Below are 17177 nucleotides of genomic sequence, written 5' to 3' on the forward strand. Positions count from 1 at the left end.
ATTCCCATCCTTTATAGCTGGAAGTGGAACAAAAGTGAGCCCTCTGTAAGGGACTTTGGCTTTGACCCAGCTCAGTTCTTGTTTGACAAACATGCTTCAAATGGCAGCCACAGCACAGTGCTCTAGGGACAGCACAGAGCTGCACAGCCCTGCTGCCGGCTCCCACCCCAGGCTGCAGCCCCTGCCATAGGAGCACAGTGCTCCCAGGGAGCAGAGCTCTCACGGAAGAGGTGAATATGAGCACACAGTATAAATATCTGCACAGATCAGCACTTGCTGAGAGCTCTGCCTGGGGAAGAAGTGTTGAGTATCACCCACCATCGCGTTCCATTTCCCCCTGCTTGGCAGCTGCTGTTCCTGTTTCCAGCACAGTGCTTGCACTCTCCCCCAGCAGCACCTCAGTGTCATTCCTCCCTCCACCTCCCTCCCCCTCCTTCCCCCTCCTCTTGAAAGGGAGAAAATAATGGTGCCTTTGTTGGTCTGCTGTAGCGCAGGCACTGTGCAAGGAGCAGGGCTGTGAGGTACGGCTGCGGGTGCCACTCAGCTCCTCGACACAGCTCTGCAAGTCCCCCCACTTTCATGTGAATCAACACTAGCAGGTCCTCAAATTCACTCCCAGTTCATTATATACAAATAGCAAAGTTTAATATTTACACCATTAAGTTAATCATCTATATAAAAAACCCAACCAAACAAACAGAACAGCTTCCTGACTTAGTGTCGTATGTACAGAGCGCAGCGGTGAGCTGCCCTTGGCACGGACACAGTGTAATGTACACTACCACGGCCCGGCCCCGCCGCGGAAGGGGGCTGCACTCTGCCGGGCCGGGGAACAGCAGCTCCAGCTCCGCGGGTCCATCTGTGTAATGTACACTACGGGCAGCCCGCGGCCCCCGGCCCCACCGTGCTGCAGGCGGGCGAGCTGCAGGTCACACGATGTTGGCCAGCTCTGTGGAGTCCGACTCCGAGCTGCTGTTGCTCTCCTCCCTGCGGGGAAAGAAGGTGTGAAGCACGGCCCGCCTCCATCCCACAGGGCCGCTGCAGCCAGCAGGGAACCCCACAGCCACCGCGTGCAGACCCAGCCCGGCTCTTTAGCAACCAGGGCCGGTTCTGTGCCAATCTCCAACGCTTCACGCCACCTCCCCGGCAGCCGGGATTGGCAGAACCGCCGCTCCTCACTGCCGCCCACAGCTCCCAGACGCGCCCCAGTGGTGCCCAACGAGCCCAGGCCCGACCCGGCGCCGCAGCCCTGGCACGCGACGCAGCCGCCTCTCGGCACGGGCCCACACCCACCTCAGGTCCTGCAGGGCCTTCTTGTTCTCCCTGCGCTTCTCCTCGTCGATGGGGTACAGCTTGAAGAGGAGCAGGCCCAGCAGGATCAGCCCCACAGGCACGGCCGACACCAGCAGCTTCAGGGTGACGTTCACCTCGCTGGGCTGGGAGCAGCCCCGTGTTTGGTACCCTGCAAAGCTGCAGACGAGCACACGTCAGATGGGAGAACGGCAGCCGGGCTGCTGCACCCCGCTGCCGTCCCCACCACACTCACTCCAGGCTGAGCGTGGAGATGCCCAGCGATACCCCAGAGGTGAACTTGGTAAAGAAGACGTAGAAGGAGAAGAAGATGGCTTCGTGGCCGCGGGATTCGGGGTGCTGCAGCTTGAAGTCATCTATGACGTCCGGCAGCATGGACCTGTGTGGAGACAGGTGAGCATCTCCCACCAGGACCCCCAGGGGTCACAGAGTGCCCCGCAGAGCCCAGCCCTGCTCTCAGCACGGGGCCTTTGCTCACCAGGGCAGGAGGAAGGCAGCTGCCACGCTGATCCCTGCCGCCACCGCCACGATGTAGGTGATGACGAGGTTACTGTCCAGGACAACCACCATGATGAGGAAGGGGACAGCGGACTGCAGGGGGGAAAAGAAGTTGGGTTGGTCTCCCAGAGCCCTCAGCTGCTGCCCTCAGCCCCATCCTCCCCAGTGATGGCCCCAGCAGGCAGCTCTGTGCATCCACTCACCGAGATGCCCACGTAGACAGCAGTCTTCTTCCCAAAGCGGGTGAGGAACCACTGCCAGAAGGGGATGGTCAGGGTGGCTGACAGCTATGAGAAAGGGGGCTTGTGGTCACTGCCTGTCCAGGCTCTGCCCATCAATCTCAGCCCCTCACCCAACACCCCAGGCTTTCACAAGCCACCCACTCCCAAGACTGAAGTAGGCACGTAAGGACACTGCAGAGCGCCCCAGTACCATTCCCCTCAACCAGCCAAGGACCCGCCTGCCGTGGACATGGGAAGGAGCCAGATCCACCCCCGCTGCAGCCAGGAGCCAGACTCTGCAGGGCTTGGCACTTCGGACCTCCCCATCCCATAGGACTCCCAAGGAGATGTTGTGTTCTGTCCCAGGCAGTGAACACCGAGCTCCTTTACTCAAGGGGGGGAAGGGAGATAAGTGGCCAGATTTGGACAAAAGGCCCCCACGGCTCCTGTTCTTCCATCTCTGGCAGCCTTCATGTGGGAACAAAGGCTTTGCTGTTCCTGCCAACCCACCCCGCTTTTGTGACTCCTTCTCTCTCCTCTGCTCCCAAGGGACTTTTGGTCACTGTCCCCACAGCCCTTGACCTCCCTTGCTCCCCAGCTCAGACATGGGATGCTATTGTGTGCATCCCATCCCTGGGGGGGTCCAGTAGGCCATACGCACCATGATGGCCAGGAGGATGTTCTGGAACTCGTTGCGGAAGCCCAAGGTGTAGGTGCAGAAGAGGGCGAAATTGCCCTCCAGCAACTGCAAAGGGAGCAGACAGTGGTCAGGGGAGGACACCCTGGGCACTCCAAACAGACACCAGTGTCCATCTCCATCCACATCCCCGCTCTGCTCCAGATCACTGATCCTGGCCCACCAGGCTCCAGTTTGCCCCTGCTCATCTTCCAACCCAGCGCTCCTCACCATGAAGGCCAGTGAAGTGAAGAGGAAGCCGGTGATGAGTTTGATGTAGGCACCGTGGTTCATCACCAGCTTCAGCCCTCGGAAGAAGGAGACGGGCTCATCTGACTGCAGCTCAGAGGACTCTGGGGAGCAGAATGAGCCCACCGTCAGAGCCACAGACAGCACCCTGGGGAAAGCACCCAAACCTGATGCAGAACAGCACACAGGACCTGGGGGGATAAGGGCAATGGGGGAAAGGAGCCCCCAGCGGAGTCTCAGAGGGTCACTGCCTTGCCCAGGATAAGCCGAGCTGGGTACAGAACAGAAGGGCAGGACCAGAGCCCTGGACTTCGGATATCACCTTGCACTGGGATGCCCAAACCGGCACCACAAACTCAGCCAGCCAAAGCCAAGTGAGAGGAACATCTCTGGCAGTGCAGTGAGATGAGCCAGAGATGCTGTGCCCTCCTCCCACAGCACTGCCATTCTGCAGAGCCATCCCAGCTCCTCAGCCCCTCTCTATGGGGCAGGACCCTCAGATGAGACCACAGCTCCTCCAAGAGCCCCCACACATCACAGCCCCTCTCCGTCTCACCTCTCTTCTCCCGCACGCCCACCGATAGGATGACAGCACAGAGGATGTAGAGCCCCCCGATGACCCCCGCTGCGACCATGTAGGCATTTCTCTGTGCGAGAGGGGAAGCAATAAGGGAAGGCCTCATCCTGGCAGCCAGTGCTGCCCAGGGGAGCAGCGGAAACCAGCAAGCGCCCTCAGTTTACCGTGTCTGCCAGCGAGCCGCTGTAGTGGGTCATGTTCACATTCCTTATGGCCGCTGAGAAGTTGTTCTCACTCAGGAAGGGGGGGTTCTCGATGCAGGGGGCAACTGCCTTGCCCACAATCTGGCCCTGGATGGCGGTGCCCAGCACAGTGCCCAGCACCTCAACCGTCATACCTGGGGAGACGCACCGGGGCTGAGCTTGGGGCTCTCTGCTCCCCTTGTCAGCAGCAGAGATGAGCCAGCACGGCTCTCCTACAGCTCCACCCAAACCAGAGAAAAAAGCCCTGTGCTATGCAGGGAACATCTGCTGGAAAACCAAGATGGGAGGTGAGGTATGCCTGCACTTGGGCACGGTGCTGTCTGCCTTATAGCAGAGAGGGAGGGAGGACTGAGGAACAGCTCTCAGACTTAACAGGAACGCGTGCCAGAGGAGATAGGAAAGAGGAACAGAAAGACCTGGACCAGCTGCAGCTCAGGCCCTGAACAACACTCCTAGAGATGGGAGATGCAACCCAACAATCCTCTCCCTGCACCTGCACGAGGATCACACCCCAGCGGGAGCAGCAGCGAAGGAGCTGAGCACCGTGCGGCAAGGGGAAGAAGCACTTACGGTAGGCAGTGGCTGAGTCCCTCTCGCTCTGCTCCCTGCTGATGAACATCGTCAGCGCCGAGTAGGGCACGTGGAAGCACTGCAGCGGCACCAGAGAATGGGCTCAGGGCTGCGAATGTTGGCGGGACCTGGACAGAGGTCCCGTCGCCCTGCTGTGTCCTGCCCTGCTGGCCCAGCAGGTAGAGCCCGACTCACCGTCACAAGGGTCTGGAAGATGCAGTAGAAGATGAGATACCACATCACTTGGCCTCTGGAGATGTCTGGGACGAACCAGATGAGGAAGTAGGAGATGACAGCAAATGGGGTAGAGAAGATGATCCTTTGGGAGGACACAGCGTCAGTCTTGCAGGCAGAATTTAATTCCACCGGCCCAGCTCTCCCCACTGCTGTACGGACAGCGGGGACCAGGGCCATGATTCTGGGGACCCACAGCTGCCCCAAGCGGCCCACCCTGCTGGACTGCGTGCCACAGGGCTGCAGGCAGCACCTCAGCTCTCACAGCAGGGAGGGGAATGGGTTGACTCAGACTTTCGCAAAAAAGCTGCTTCTGCATGAGCAGGCATCCCTGCTGCGATGGAAGGGACTGATCTGCTCCTGCCATCAGCTCCCCGCCCCGACCCTTCCTGCAGGCAGGATGATCCTTGCTCAGCAGGATGCCGTCACTCTGCACCTCCTGGCAAGGGCTGCAGAGCAGCCAGGAGCGCAGTTCCCTGCCCGCACCTCTTGCCCTTGCCAGCACCAGGCCCTCATCCCAGAGTCACCCCTGCTCAGCTGGCAGGAACAGGGCGAGTCCCAGCCAGCAGCAACTGCTCCTTCCTGCAGCTCTGCAGTGTGCAGCAGGACATGGGGTGCAAAGCACAACAGGATCAGGGAGGGGGCATTGCTCAAGTACCAGAGCTTGGCACTTGGCTGTCAGAACTGGCCAACAGGCAAACAGCAGTGAAAAGCCACCCACTGTGTCTTGACTTCATTCTGTCTTTGCTTGCAGACTTGCAAGCACCCTATGCTCCGCAAGACACTGAATGGGGGCTGCACTCAGGGACCAAACCAGCAGAGCCCGGCGGAGCCACACAAGGTCAGAGCTGTCTGCAATGAGGGGACAGGGAAATCTTTCCATCCAAGCTGACATACAGGACACAAAGTTAAATTTAAGTTGGGGAGAGCATTGAGAAACCGTATCTCCATGGATGAAGCGGGCAGACACACTGCATGGGACGCAGCACACGCACATTTTTCCACACAGACGTCACCCTGGCGGGGGGGAGGAAGGGGGAGCCCAGCTCACAGCCACTCCTCTCCGGCGCCCTCACTGCCACGCAGATGTGAGCCGAGAAGGTCGGAATCGCTCACTGCAGCCCCACGCACGGCGGGAAGCGGCCGCATTGCTGCGGCACCCAGGTGCACGTGGGGCGAGCGTCACCCCCGCGGGACCCCCAGGGTGCCTCCGGCTCCGCGATGGGGCGCCGAGCCCCGCGGCCACGGGACGAATGACTGGAAGTGACCCGCGGGCGCGGTGCCGGTGACGCGCAGCTGCGCTCATTGGCTGGGAGTGATGGCGTGTTCCTTTGTGCTCGCTTCCCAGTCCGGCAGTTTAACCGTTTGCAAACGGCCGCTGCCCGGAGGAGGAAGGTCGGAGCCGGGACGCTGCAATCAGCAGCACGTCAGGGGAAAGTTTGGTCATCGGAAAGAGGGGAAATGCTGCATGAAAGCAGCGCAGCATGCGGACGAGCTGCTGGGAGGAAGCGTGCCAGGAAGGGCTTCCAAAGAAAGAGCTGAAAGGAAGCAGGAGCTGCCTCGTGCTTTGAGTCAGAGCCCCACGTCACGCACTTCAGAGCCTGGCAGAAATTCACCCCCGGGATCCCACCGCAGCGTACCGAGGGTTGGGGTTCAGGCGGCAGCCCAGGGCCGTCACCGTGCCCGGGGAAACCAATGCAGCAGCAGAGCTGCAGTAGCTGGGGGCTGCCGGTTTCCCCTGAAGACAGAAATAACACCTGCAGGCCGAGGGGCCCACCATGCCACAAAAGCGATGGCTAATTTTAACAATGCAAGAGCCGTTCGGAGGAATGCAGCAGCTCCATCCCCACCCCCGCCCTGAGATTACAGAGCAGAGCTGCAGCTGAGCACAGCTATCCTGCCCAGCCCCATGCTAATCTCCAGACCCCAGACCCGCCACGCTGCCTACAGGGAGGCTATTTCAGGCCATGCATGGAACCCAGCTTAACCAGGCAGCTGCCTCTGCCCACAGCTATTCACGGAAACCCCCATGGAAACAGAGGGTGTAATTGCAGGGGAAAGCAGTGTGTCTCTGCAGCCACAGCCCCCTGAGCCTGCCCCCTTTGCTCCACTGTGTTTCAGCACCCTGCAGGTTATTTTGGTGAGGGATACACCACCATGTCCACACTCAGATATTAGCACCCTACGGCTCTCATCCTGCTCCTGAAGGTCGCGGCGCTCGCTGTCCTGCACAGGGACAGGTGTTGATGGACATCACCTCTGAGCCCACGCCCAGAGCCTTTGGGGTTCTGCAAACACACACACCTCCAACTTCCCCTTGCTCTGCACTTCGCTCCCAAGGGCAGCACCCACATGCAGACTCCTGGAGTTGTGGCAGCTGCTCTTCCTGTTCACACCACATCCTTGTGACCATCAGCTGGTATCCCACCTTCCCACATCACTGCGCACACCCTCCCCCTCCCCCCCCAGCTGTAATGCCACCTGCTCTGCAGACAGCACGTCCCTGCCACCGGCCACAGACAAGGGACTGCCACAGGAGCCTGCACCCAGCACCTGCGTGTGGCACAGGGCACTCCTGCAGGGCTGGAGCCCGTCCAGGTGTCGTGGCACCAGGGTGCACCCAGGGACAGCTTAAGTACAATGGGGTCACAGACAGAGCAACGCTTCTGGCAGCACCCTGGGCTTTTGGGGCACTTGCCACCTCCGCTGGATGAAATAGGATGCGGGCACATCCTGCCCTGCCAACCTCATCCAAGGGTCACCCACAGCTGATGGCAGTCAGCACAAAGGGAAGGGACACCGACAGCACTCACCATGGCATCAGGCGGCCAAAGCGTGTCCACGGCGTCTTGCTGATGAAGAAGCCCACCATGGGGTCTGTGATGGCATCCCACGCTCGCCCCACAAACAGGATGATAGAAGCATAGAATGGGTCAAGCTGCAGGAGTCAGAACCACAGAATGGCTGAGGTTGGAGTCCACCCAGTTCCAACCCCCACCAGAGGCAGGTTGCCCCCACCAGCTCAGGCTGCCCAGAGCCCCATCCAACTTAGCCTTGAATGCCTTCAGGGACAGGGCACCCACAACCTGTCTGGGCAGCAGTACCAGCATCTCATTGCCCCCAGAGTAAAGAACTTTTTCTTAATATCTAACCTAATCTCCTTTCTTTCAGTGTAAAGCTACACACTCTCCTCCTATCACTGCCAGACCGCGTAAGAAGCCGGCCCCCTCCTGTTTCTAAGGGACCTTCAAGGCACAGATGGGCACAGAACCCCAGGACCGTCTCGCTGAGCTCCCAAGAGCCCGCAGCCGTCCCACCAGCGCGACTCGCCGTTCAACAGCAGGGACGCGTGGATCCGCGCGCTCCCAATGCGGAGCCCGGCAGCGACTCCCTTCGCAGGACCCGGATCCCGCCGCCCCACACGGAGCCCGACCGAGAGCCGCCGCCTCCGCCCCGTCCCGGTACCTGCGCCACGTCTAGGAGGTAGATCTGGAGGAAGAAGCCCAACGCGCAGCCCGTGGTCTGGTAGGGGGCCCCGCCGACGGCGTAGCACAGCTTGCTGCACACCGACAGCCGCTCCCGGCTCTCCTGCAACGGCCCGTGGCGTCAGGGTCGGGGAAAGGGAGGGGAACCGAGGACGGCTCCGAGCGGGGTCCGGGAAGCCCCGGGGAGAAGGGAGGGAGACGGCAGCTCACCCTGCGGCGGGGCTGGCGGCAGGAAGGCGGCAGCAGCCCCGCAGCCGCGGCCCCAACGCGGACGCGCTCCGCACCGCCGCCCCCAGCCATGCTGCACGCGATGAATGGGGCGCGGAGCCGCCGCCCGCGCGGCCTTGTACGAGCCCGCCCCGCCTCCTGCCGCCCCGCCTCCTGCCGCCCTGCCCCCTGCCGTCCGCCTCCTTCACTTCGGCCTCCCACCTGCCGCCCCCGACCTTCCCTGCCCCCCTGCCCCCCTGCCCCCCCGTCCCTATTCCTTCGCACACCCCTATGCCAGCTTCGTGCTGCCCTGCAAGGGTTCGGGGCAGTGGAGTCACTGTCACCTCCCAGTGCCACCATCATCCCTCTATGCCACCATCACCTCCCTGTGTCAGGCACCCATTGCTGATGGCTGGGGATCAGCTCCAAGGGCGCCCTGTGCCCCAGTGCAGCCCCACTACAACCCTCCGTCAAAGGGATCACAGTGAAGCACGACCGCTGCTCTCAGCCCCCCCAGTCGCCCCACTGCTGACTCTGTGCCATGCGGGCCCTGGTTTGTGGATGGCAGATGGCAAGAAGTCGGAGCACAGGGATGATCCCAATCTTTACAAGCCCGTGCAGGCTACAGAAGTCTCTTCTGACTCAAATTACCCCAATTTCTGTGCTTTAGAAGTAATCAGCAGAGAAGCAAGGCAGCAGCTCATGTTATCAGGGCACACTGGAAGCACTGGGATGGAAATGAGCGCTCTGATGTATGCGACATTTCATCATGCGATGTCTTTATCCTAAACCAGTGAATGCAATTCCAAGTCCTCATGTTGTCATGAAAGTCAGAAGTTTATTTTCTTAAAATCCCGAATCGTGAAACCCCTCGTTTGTGAGGAGCGTGGCCTTTGTTTAAAACCCTCCTGGACACAGAGTGCCCTGAAGGCCTGGCTGTGAGACAGAGGCAGCAGCAGGAGGTGATGGGAAGAGCACTCTACTGCTGCACCTCAGCGCTGCTCGTGGGGCCGGGGCTGTGCCTGCAGGACGACGGGGCTTTGGGATGCAGTGTCTGGTGGTAGCATCCCATGCAAGGCAATGAGTTTGGTGAGCTTAAATGGCCTCTTCTAGCAAAAACAAAGCCTTGGTGCCATGTCAGCGCAGTGACAGCCACCAGCATTGCTCAGGCCACCACAGAGCAAAGATCACACTGAGAAGTGCCACGGGATGGGGCCAGCATGGAATTAACCCCATCCTCAGCCCCTGAGCGCTGCTACTGCCACTGCTGCCACCCTGAGAGCTCCTCGGCTCCTGGTGGAGCTCCTGCTCTCAGGCACAGTGCGAGGAGCTGCTCCTCAGTTTTGCTTTGTGCTGAGTCTGTGCAGAAGGGCCACAAATAGGCACAGCCCAGCCCTGCTGTGCATCTGAAGCAGGAGAAGCAGAATGACCGGGATTGGAGATTTCCTGGAATTAGGAGGATTTTCTCCCTGCCTGGTGTTGTGCAATATCAGGGAGTGGGTAAGATGTTAAACCTTCTGCCAAGCAGATGCCCAGGGGATACTTGCAGCTGTGAAGCAGTCGCTGAGGATGGCACCCGCGCGCTGGCCCTGGGGTCGCAGGGGATGGGGACAGGGGAGGGGCAAGGGGTCACACTGATAGTGATGGCTCCGCCTCCTGCCTGCCACCCGGACGTCCCAGTATCACAGGTCAGGCACAGCCCAGAGCTGAGCATGTGTGAGTGCACCCAAAACCAGACAGTGCTGCTGTTGGTGTCAGCGCCGCTCCCTGTTGGGGGCAGCCCCAGGGCACCTCCAGGCTCAGCACATTGCTGGCACTGCACGTGGGCAAAATGGGTCTGGGAAGGGATAAGGAGACACCGGGGACAGTTTTCCCCCCTGTTTACTGCACTTTGCTGCCTGCTGCACTCAGCATGACTCTGGTAGTGGTGCTTTGTGTGTTCCTGCACCCGTGAGGCCTGAGGATTTTGCAAGGGCCCCATGGCTTCACGGGGGCAAAGGAGACACGTTGTGTGGTGGTACGTGGCAGTCCTGCCCTGATTAAATCCATCCCATGGCACCTCAGGCAGAATGTTGCAATGGGGGGTGGGGGACAAGATGCAGATGCAGGTTGGTGTGGGGACTCAGCCCAGGAGCCCCACGGGGATGACAGGGGAGCTGCTGCAGGATGGGAATGGCCAGAGGCGGGGAGCAGCCTGGGGAGCTCTGGGACACCCTTCGGGATGCACTGATGGGAGCCCTGGGGCCAGAACAAAGTCCAGCCCTGCTGTCAGCGGGGATCCAAAGGGCACCACTGGCTGGGGACTGCCTCGTGCCACCTTGGAGCTGCGCCAGCCGCTCCTGTGATGCAGCCCCTGCAAAGGGAGCACGGCTGGGCTTCTGTCCAGCCCCGGGAAGCCACCTGCAGTGCTGCGTCACCAGGCACCCCCCTTCTGGGCACCCACTTCTGTTTGCACAGCCCACGAGGAACAGCTCTCATGCGCTCTTTACTGAGATTAAAGGGCTGCGCGGCTGCTCCAGCCCCTTTCGGCGGTCCTCTCATACCCTCGAAACATCCGGAGCTCCTTGAGAACGGGACAAACTCTTGCCGCACCTTGGGAAAAGCTGGAGAGGTCCAGAGGCCTCGGGGAAGGCAAGGAGCCGCGGCCGAGAGCCCCGCATCGGCTCAGCCGGCGGCAGAGACGGTCCTGCGGGTGGGAACGGGGCGCTCAGGGGGCACTGACCCTCCCGGTGACCGCGGGGCACCGCGCGTTCGGGGCCGCAGTTGAAACTCGGCACGGAGAGGCGCATCTCGGCCCCGCCAGCTCCGCGCCCGGCAGGTGGCGTGCGGAGCCCGCGGCTGAGAGCAGCCGGAGCCCGGGGCGGTGCGGCGGGGTGGGGGTGGGATGGAATGGAACGGGGATGGAACAGGGACGGGGCTGGGGATGGGTGCATCCTGGACGGGCTGCTCATCCTGGGCGGGGGCTCAGGGACTCAGCCCCCCGGCTCCCAGCGCTGCTGATTGGAGCTGCACATCCCAGGTGGACTTTGTAACGGTCGTTAGAGCTCGAGCAGAGCCTGGCAGCATTTCCACAACGTTTATTACTCTTCTTAGAAAGAACTTGGCAGCAGTGAAATGCAAAGTGCCAAGGATAGGAACTGAGTGTACAGGTAGGGCTCTGCTGGCCCCAGCGCTGTTGCCCCCTCTGACGTCCCCAGGCAGCATCTGTGCCCTGTCTGTGCACACTTCATTCCTCGTGTGCAGCCGGACGGTGAAGCTCACACGTCCATAAGCCAACTTTTCCCATGCACAGCTGCATGCTGCCAGCGGGGCCTGGGTGTCCTCAGTCAAAATCCACCTTGCAGAGGTCCCAGCTCCTCCGTGCTTGTGGATGGGGCTCCTCAAACCGCAACGTTTCCATGCGGCTGAGGTGCACTGGGACGCAGAGAAATGGATGCTCTGGGGTGCTGAGGCCGATGCTCTCGGTTTCCCCATTCTCACGCTCGCTCCGCGCAGGCGATTTAGTTGGGAATGTGCAAATCCGCGTTAATGGGAAGAATTTGACAATCAAATGAAGCTTTTCTCCGCCCGGCACACGGCGGCAGTGGGAGCTCCGCCGGCTGCAGCGCCCTGGGGCCGCCACGGGCCGACTCCGCGCCCCGCACGGGGGGAAACTGAGGCACGGCCGCAGCATCTCCCGCGCTGAGCCCCCCCGTGGGGGAGCAGGGGGGCGGGGCTACAGGACAGGCCACGCCCCTTATGCAAATGTGGAAGCGTCGATTGGGAGCGGGGCGGGCCGGCGGTCTCACATAGGCTATAAGAGAGGGGGGAACAATGCGCCCGCGTCTCCATTCCGAGCCGCCGCCGCCACCCGCAGCGCCGGGCGAGGTGGGCGGTGGGGGCGCGGAGGAGGCGGCTGCTCCCGGCCCCGCCGCCCCCAGGCTGTGGGCCCCCCATGCAGCCATGGAGCGGGATGCGTACCAACACTACTTCTACGACCATGACGCGGGGGAGGATTTTCACCGCTCCACGGCTCCCAGCGAGGACATCTGGAAGAAGTTCGAGCTCGTCCCCACACCACCTCTCTCGCCCCTCGGGGAGCGGCCGGGCTGCTCGGCGGCGGAGGAGCGGGGATGCCCCCCGCGCTGCTGTCTGCCCGACGAACCCGAGTATCTTATCGGCACTGGGCAGCTCTTCGGCAACCTGAGTGCCTTCATTCTGCGGGACTGCATGTGGAGCGGCTTCTCGGCCCGGGAACGGCTGGAGAAGGCGATGACAGAGAAACTTTCCACGGGAACTCCGCGGGCAGCGCCGCACAAACCGTCCTTCGGCCCCGATCTGGGGTTCGGCAGCTCTGTGAGTGACTGCGTGGACCCCGCCGCCGTGTTCCTGTGTCCCCTGGCCGAGAGCAAAGTGCCCCCGTCCTCGGGGTCGGAGGGCCAAAGCGATTCCGGTAAGGGCGCGTCCGGTGCGGGGGCACCGAGTGCGGAGCAGAGCCTTTGGGGCGGCCCAGCGCCAACAAAGGGGACGCGACGCTGCCTCCTGGGGACGGCTCTGTCCCCTGTGAGGATGGGGCCGGGGACGCTCGTGCCTTTTTCCCAAGCTTTTCAGCACTGCTGCTGGCTCGGAACCTCGAGCGTTGCCTCGCATCCTCGGGACAAAAGGCGGAGCATCTCCGGGGGGGGCCCGGAGCGGGCGGAACATCACCGACGGCAGCGGACGCAGCGCTGCGGGGGCTATGCCCACCCCTCGGGGCAGCTCCCGTCCGCCCGCGCTGACCCCCGCCGGGCACAGCTCCCCCGCGGGTCGCGGGTTTTCGGGGCTTCGCAGCCCCCCCGCCCCACACCAGTTCCCATTCCCGGGCTCACGGCCGCCGGGAAGTGCTGACGCGGGGCCGTGACCCCGTTAATAAATCTGCCGGCCGGTGAGTCACGGGGAGGGCCGGGCGCTTAATGCCATTAGCAGCCCGGGCGCGGTAAGCAGGTCGCGGGCGTAAGAGGCTTAACCCGGATCCGCGGGGCTGGGGCGGCCGGGGGTCCCGGGTCGGGTTCTGTCGCGCCACGTGGGCGCGAACAAAAAGCAACAGATTGCAAACAATGAGAGTGGCCGAGCGGATGGGCAGCGCCGCGGGCCAACGGGAACCGAGCGAGGTGGTGCTGCTCCGCCAGGTGGCCAATGAGAGGCCCCCGGAGGCGGGCCCTACGGTCCGGCTTTCATTAATGGACGGCGGCGGGAGTTGTGTACGCACGTGGTTGAGACCGGCCGCGTTGTGACAGTGGTGAATGTCGCATTCCGGCCCGCAGCTCGGCTACCGGGGGAGGCTGGCGAAGGGCCGAGCCGAGGCTGTGCCCTGGGGGCCGATGATGCTGCACCGAGCACCTCAGGACCTGGCTTCAGAGCCAGAGAAGAGAGATGGAAAAGGTGGCATTGCTCTGCTAAGGCAAGAGCAACAGCAGCGCGTGCGAAGTGGGACCACCTCACCGTCCCCAGCCTTCGCCCCGCTGAGCTTTGTGGGGTCAGCTGCGGTGGCACCGGGCACACAGTGGTTTAGCGGCTTTGAATTATTTGGATCCTGCAGTGCTGTCTCTCCCTCCCCCACTGCCCTCAGGGATTCAGAAGGACTGTCACCTCTGTCCCCGCAGCCTGGGCTGAATGGGGGGATGGGCGTCGGGCCGGGCTCTCAATGGGGTTTGTCACTTGTGGAAAGTAACAAGTCACCACAAGAGTGTGGAATGGGTCGGGGGAACAAAGGGCGGCTTTGCCCCCGTGTCCCTCATTTACAATTCCAATGGACCATGAATGTGTCGGAGCTGGGACAATCTTTGGAGTCAAAGCCTCTCCCTGGTCTCAGGGTTCAGCTCTTCCCCTCCCTTCCCCAGGCTGATGGGCTCGGGCATTGCCTGTTGCTGCTTTGCCCAGGACATGTGTTACTCCTAGGGCAACAGTGAAGGCCCGGCCCGGTTTTGGGGGGTCTGGACACGTGTCTGTAGAGGGAAATCTGCCTGGTAGTGTTGAAAAAGCATTTAAAATCACACAGATACCTTGTGGAGGTCATGGGGTGGCTTTGCAGAGCATGAGAAACTTCGGGGTACGGCAGCGGGGAATGGCCAAGGCTGCAGGGAGACACATGGGCTGAGGGGCTCTCAGATAACGGGGATTGTTTTTTCCATGTCCGTTGTGAACAGAGGGCGAAGAGATCGATGTGGTGACGGTGGAGAAGAGGCAGTCGCTCAGCCTGCGGAAGCCGGTCACCATCACCCTGCGTGCTGACCCCCTGGACCCCTGCATGAAGCGCTTCCACATCTCCATCCATCAGCAGCAGCACAACTACGCCGCCCGTTCACCGCCAGACACCTGTGCCCAGCCCAAATCCCTGCATCAGGACGAGGAGGAGCTGCTGAGCACTGCGGAACCCCCCGCCCCCTCCCACGCGCTGCCTGACCCCGCTCTGCCAAAAGCTGCCCCCGGCTCTGACAGCGAAGATGTGGCCAAGAGGAAAAACCACAACTACCTGGAGCGCAAGCGGCGCAATGACCTGCGCTCACGCTTCCTGGCGCTGCGGGACCAGGTGCCTGGGCTGGCCAGCTGCCCCAAGACACCCAAGGTGGTGATCCTGAGCAAATCCTCCGAGTACCTGCAGTCGCTCATCAGCGCCGAGCGGAGGATGGCAGCCGAGAAGCGGCAGCTGCGGCTGCGGCAGATGCAGCTGCTCAGACAGATTGCGCAGCTCAAGGGGCTCTAGCATGGACCTGCCTGCACCCTGGCCCCGCAGCCCCACGGTTCCCTCTCGATTTGCACATTTTTGATCTTTGGTTGTTGAACCCTTGCTGCCGGGGGCGGTGGCTCCACGCTGCTCGGTGACTTCAGCCCAGGGGCTCGCTGCGTCTCGCCGTGCTGCTTGTCCTGCAGCTGTTATCCACCACCAGCACTGCAGGAGCTGCCCCACGCGTCCATCCCAGGACGCCCCCATCGACTGCTGCAGTGGGGCGCGCTGTGTGGCTCATGTTGGGATGGGTTCCAGCAGGGACGGCGATGGGGACGTGTGACCCTGACCTGAGCGGTGCCCTGCAGGCCATCCCCTGCTCCCTTGGCTCGGTGAGGCTGTCCCTCACTTTCTTACCACTTCATGCAGTAGTTTGTGTTGGACTTTGTGTTCTAGAAACTGCTGCTGTAACTGCGAGTCTTATACTGGAGGCTGTGTTTTTATACTGTATTTTTGTACCACTTTTTGAGAAGTATTGGTAAAGAGTTTGCTTTTTTATATAAAAAAAACTTTTTTTTTTTTTTTTTTGAGGGGGTGGGGAGCTTCTGCTGTTGGAAGGCTCCATCCTGCTGCACTTTAGGGAGATCAGGAAGGAGCTGATTCCTGCTGGAACCTTGAGCTGAGTCCTGGCAGAGGCTGGTTCCCATCTCGCAGCTCTCCAACCCACCCGTTTGCAGTAACGGGTTCTCCTTGTTTTCCCCCCCAACCCTGCCGCCACCCCTTTGCCCACAGCTGCCTGAAGCCCCCAGCAACGCTTCAGGCGGTGCAGGATTTGGGCTGGAGGGAACACCCTGAGGTGCTGGCAGGGATGGCTCTGCTGACCTGCTGAGAACCATTAGTTAACACTGTGGTTGGATTTAGCACTTTCTTCATTACCTCACACTTCATAAATAAATAAGTTGCAAAGACGGCCTGGGTTGGCGTTTTCCATGTGGGTGGCTGTGGGTTTCCGTTCATTGTGGGTTTCCATTCATCGCACTTCAATGCTCTGCAAAGGGGAGGTGGAGGGGCCAGCAGCCTGGCTGCTGTTTTGGGCTGTCTGGGGTGCTCAGGGCCCAAGCAGGAGTGAATGCACCCTGCACCAGGGCTGTGTTCTTTGTCCCAGCAATTGAAATGTGAGTGGGTACAGCTGATGAATCACCTGGATTATTTTTCCTCCCTTTAAGTGGGTTTATTGGCACAGGGGACAGAGTCTGTGCAGGGCTCCGAGGGGCCTTGGTGTAACCAAACACTCCATTAATGGGCTTGGGGCGTTCTGTGGCTTGCTGCCTTCCATGGGGGCTGCCAGTAACCCTATAGCTGGGTGGGTGAGAATGCAATCTGCCTGCTTCAAGGGGAACTTTGGGCAGCCATATCTGCCGCGTGGATTAAATTATACATATACATGTACTCCCCCCCCCTTCCCTGAACTCAGTGCTTTTGGGTTTCGTTCATAGTGGCAGCAGAAATCTCACTCCGAGTGGGAGGGATGCAGAGTCCCGTTGCTGCCGAGCAGAGCAGTGCTCACCCCAGGCAGCCAGGCTGAAGCAGCAGTGCTCCTGTGCAGGGTCTCACACATCCCTGCTCCCTGCAATATTTCACGCTTTCTGCACGCTGTGTTGCGCTGTGTCAGAGCTGCATTAGGGGCAGCTCGCAGGAACCACAGCTTAAACATGGGGCAGGGTGACCTAAATCTGACACCTCGCCGGCAAGCAGGAAACAAAGCTTGCATGTCCCCGGCCCCGCGGTTTTATTGTGTGCAGGCCGGCCATTTCAACGAGGTGTGTGGAAAGGCGGACTTTTTCCTCTCATGCTAAAGGATGTGGGACGTTACAGACTTCAATTCTTTTTCACGGCTCCCATGGCCTGAGCTGACCATCAGCAGTGGAGGAGCAGTGGCAGTTTTGCACGCACCTTTCAGTTCCCCTGCTTAAAACCCATGTCCATAAGTAAGTACCTACCCAAACACTCCCAGTTCCTAAAGCAGATGTCTGCCCTTTCGCTGGCATGGTATGAGACATGAAAACGGCGCTGCTAAGTGCACAACATGACCGCGCAGCCCTCCTGTCCCCAACTGCTCGCTCTGCATTTCAGGAGTGTCAGCTGTGCCCGCTGCCATCTTGCACCTCCAACCGCAGATGTTTTGAGCCCCCACCCGCAGCACCCCGCTCCCGTTGCTGGAAGGATCCGTGTCGCAGGGGAGCAGCGCCGCCGGGTAACCAACC

At 61.1% G+C, this 17177-nt stretch overlaps 2 protein-coding genes across 3 annotated transcripts; one reads left to right on the forward strand and one right to left on the reverse strand.

Annotated features, from left to right (window-relative positions):
• Positions 1–628: 628 nt before the first annotated feature.
• On the reverse strand, positions 629–8122 carry MFSD2A (major facilitator superfamily domain containing 2A). 2 transcript variants are annotated; one of them, XM_042834121.1, is made up of 13 exons: positions 8005–8122; positions 7353–7477; positions 4501–4624; positions 4306–4384; positions 3697–3869; positions 3512–3602; positions 2938–3059; positions 2692–2775; positions 2013–2096; positions 1790–1902; positions 1547–1690; positions 1294–1470; positions 629–987 (listed from the first exon to the last, which is right to left on the reverse strand). In XM_042834121.1, the coding sequence occupies exons 2-13, from the start codon at positions 7409–7411 to the stop codon at positions 930–932; spliced, it is 1308 nt and encodes a 435-aa protein (XP_042690055.1). In that variant the 5' UTR covers positions 7412–7477; positions 8005–8122; the 3' UTR covers positions 629–929. The 2 variants fall into 2 exon arrangements, with proteins under 2 accessions (XP_042690055.1, XP_042690053.1); XM_042834119.1 differs by lacking the exons at positions 7353–7477; positions 8005–8122 and having other exon boundaries at positions 4501–5686.
• A 4021-nt stretch (positions 8123–12143) lies between these two features.
• MYCL (MYCL proto-oncogene, bHLH transcription factor) lies at positions 12144–15881 on the forward strand. The gene is made up of 2 exons (XM_042834012.1): positions 12144–12663; positions 14396–15881. The coding sequence occupies exons 1-2, from the start codon at positions 12174–12176 to the stop codon at positions 14950–14952; spliced, it is 1047 nt and encodes a 348-aa protein (XP_042689946.1). The 5' UTR covers positions 12144–12173; the 3' UTR covers positions 14953–15881.
• Positions 15882–17177: the final 1296 nt, after the last annotated feature.

This window comes from Centrocercus urophasianus, unplaced genomic scaffold, assembly GCF_019232065.1.
Source record: "Centrocercus urophasianus isolate 14NV4802_14NV808 unplaced genomic scaffold, USGS_Curo_1.0 seq_43, whole genome shotgun sequence".
Classification (NCBI taxonomy): Eukaryota; Metazoa; Chordata; class Aves; order Galliformes; family Phasianidae; genus Centrocercus; species Centrocercus urophasianus.

Excerpts from the sequence above, each read along its gene's own strand:
- MFSD2A (XM_042834119.1), bottom strand. The coding sequence starts at position 4,719 with ATGGCCCTGGTCCCCGCTGTCCGTACAGCAGTGGGGAGAGCTGGGCCG. Across the intron at positions 3,603-3,696 it reads GCGGCTCGCTGGCAGACACG|AGAAATGCCTACATGGTCGC; the intron begins GTAAACTGAGGG and ends CCTCTCGCACAG. Across the intron at positions 2,097-2,691 it reads ACATCCTCCTGGCCATCATG|CTGTCAGCCACCCTGACCAT; the intron begins GTGCGTATGGCC and ends CCTTTCTCATAG.
- MYCL (XM_042834012.1), top strand. The coding sequence starts at position 12,174 with ATGGAGCGGGATGCGTACCAACACTACTTCTACGACCATGACGCGGGG. Across the intron at positions 12,664-14,395 it reads GGAGGGCCAAAGCGATTCCG|AGGGCGAAGAGATCGATGTG; the intron begins GTAAGGGCGCGT and ends CGTTGTGAACAG.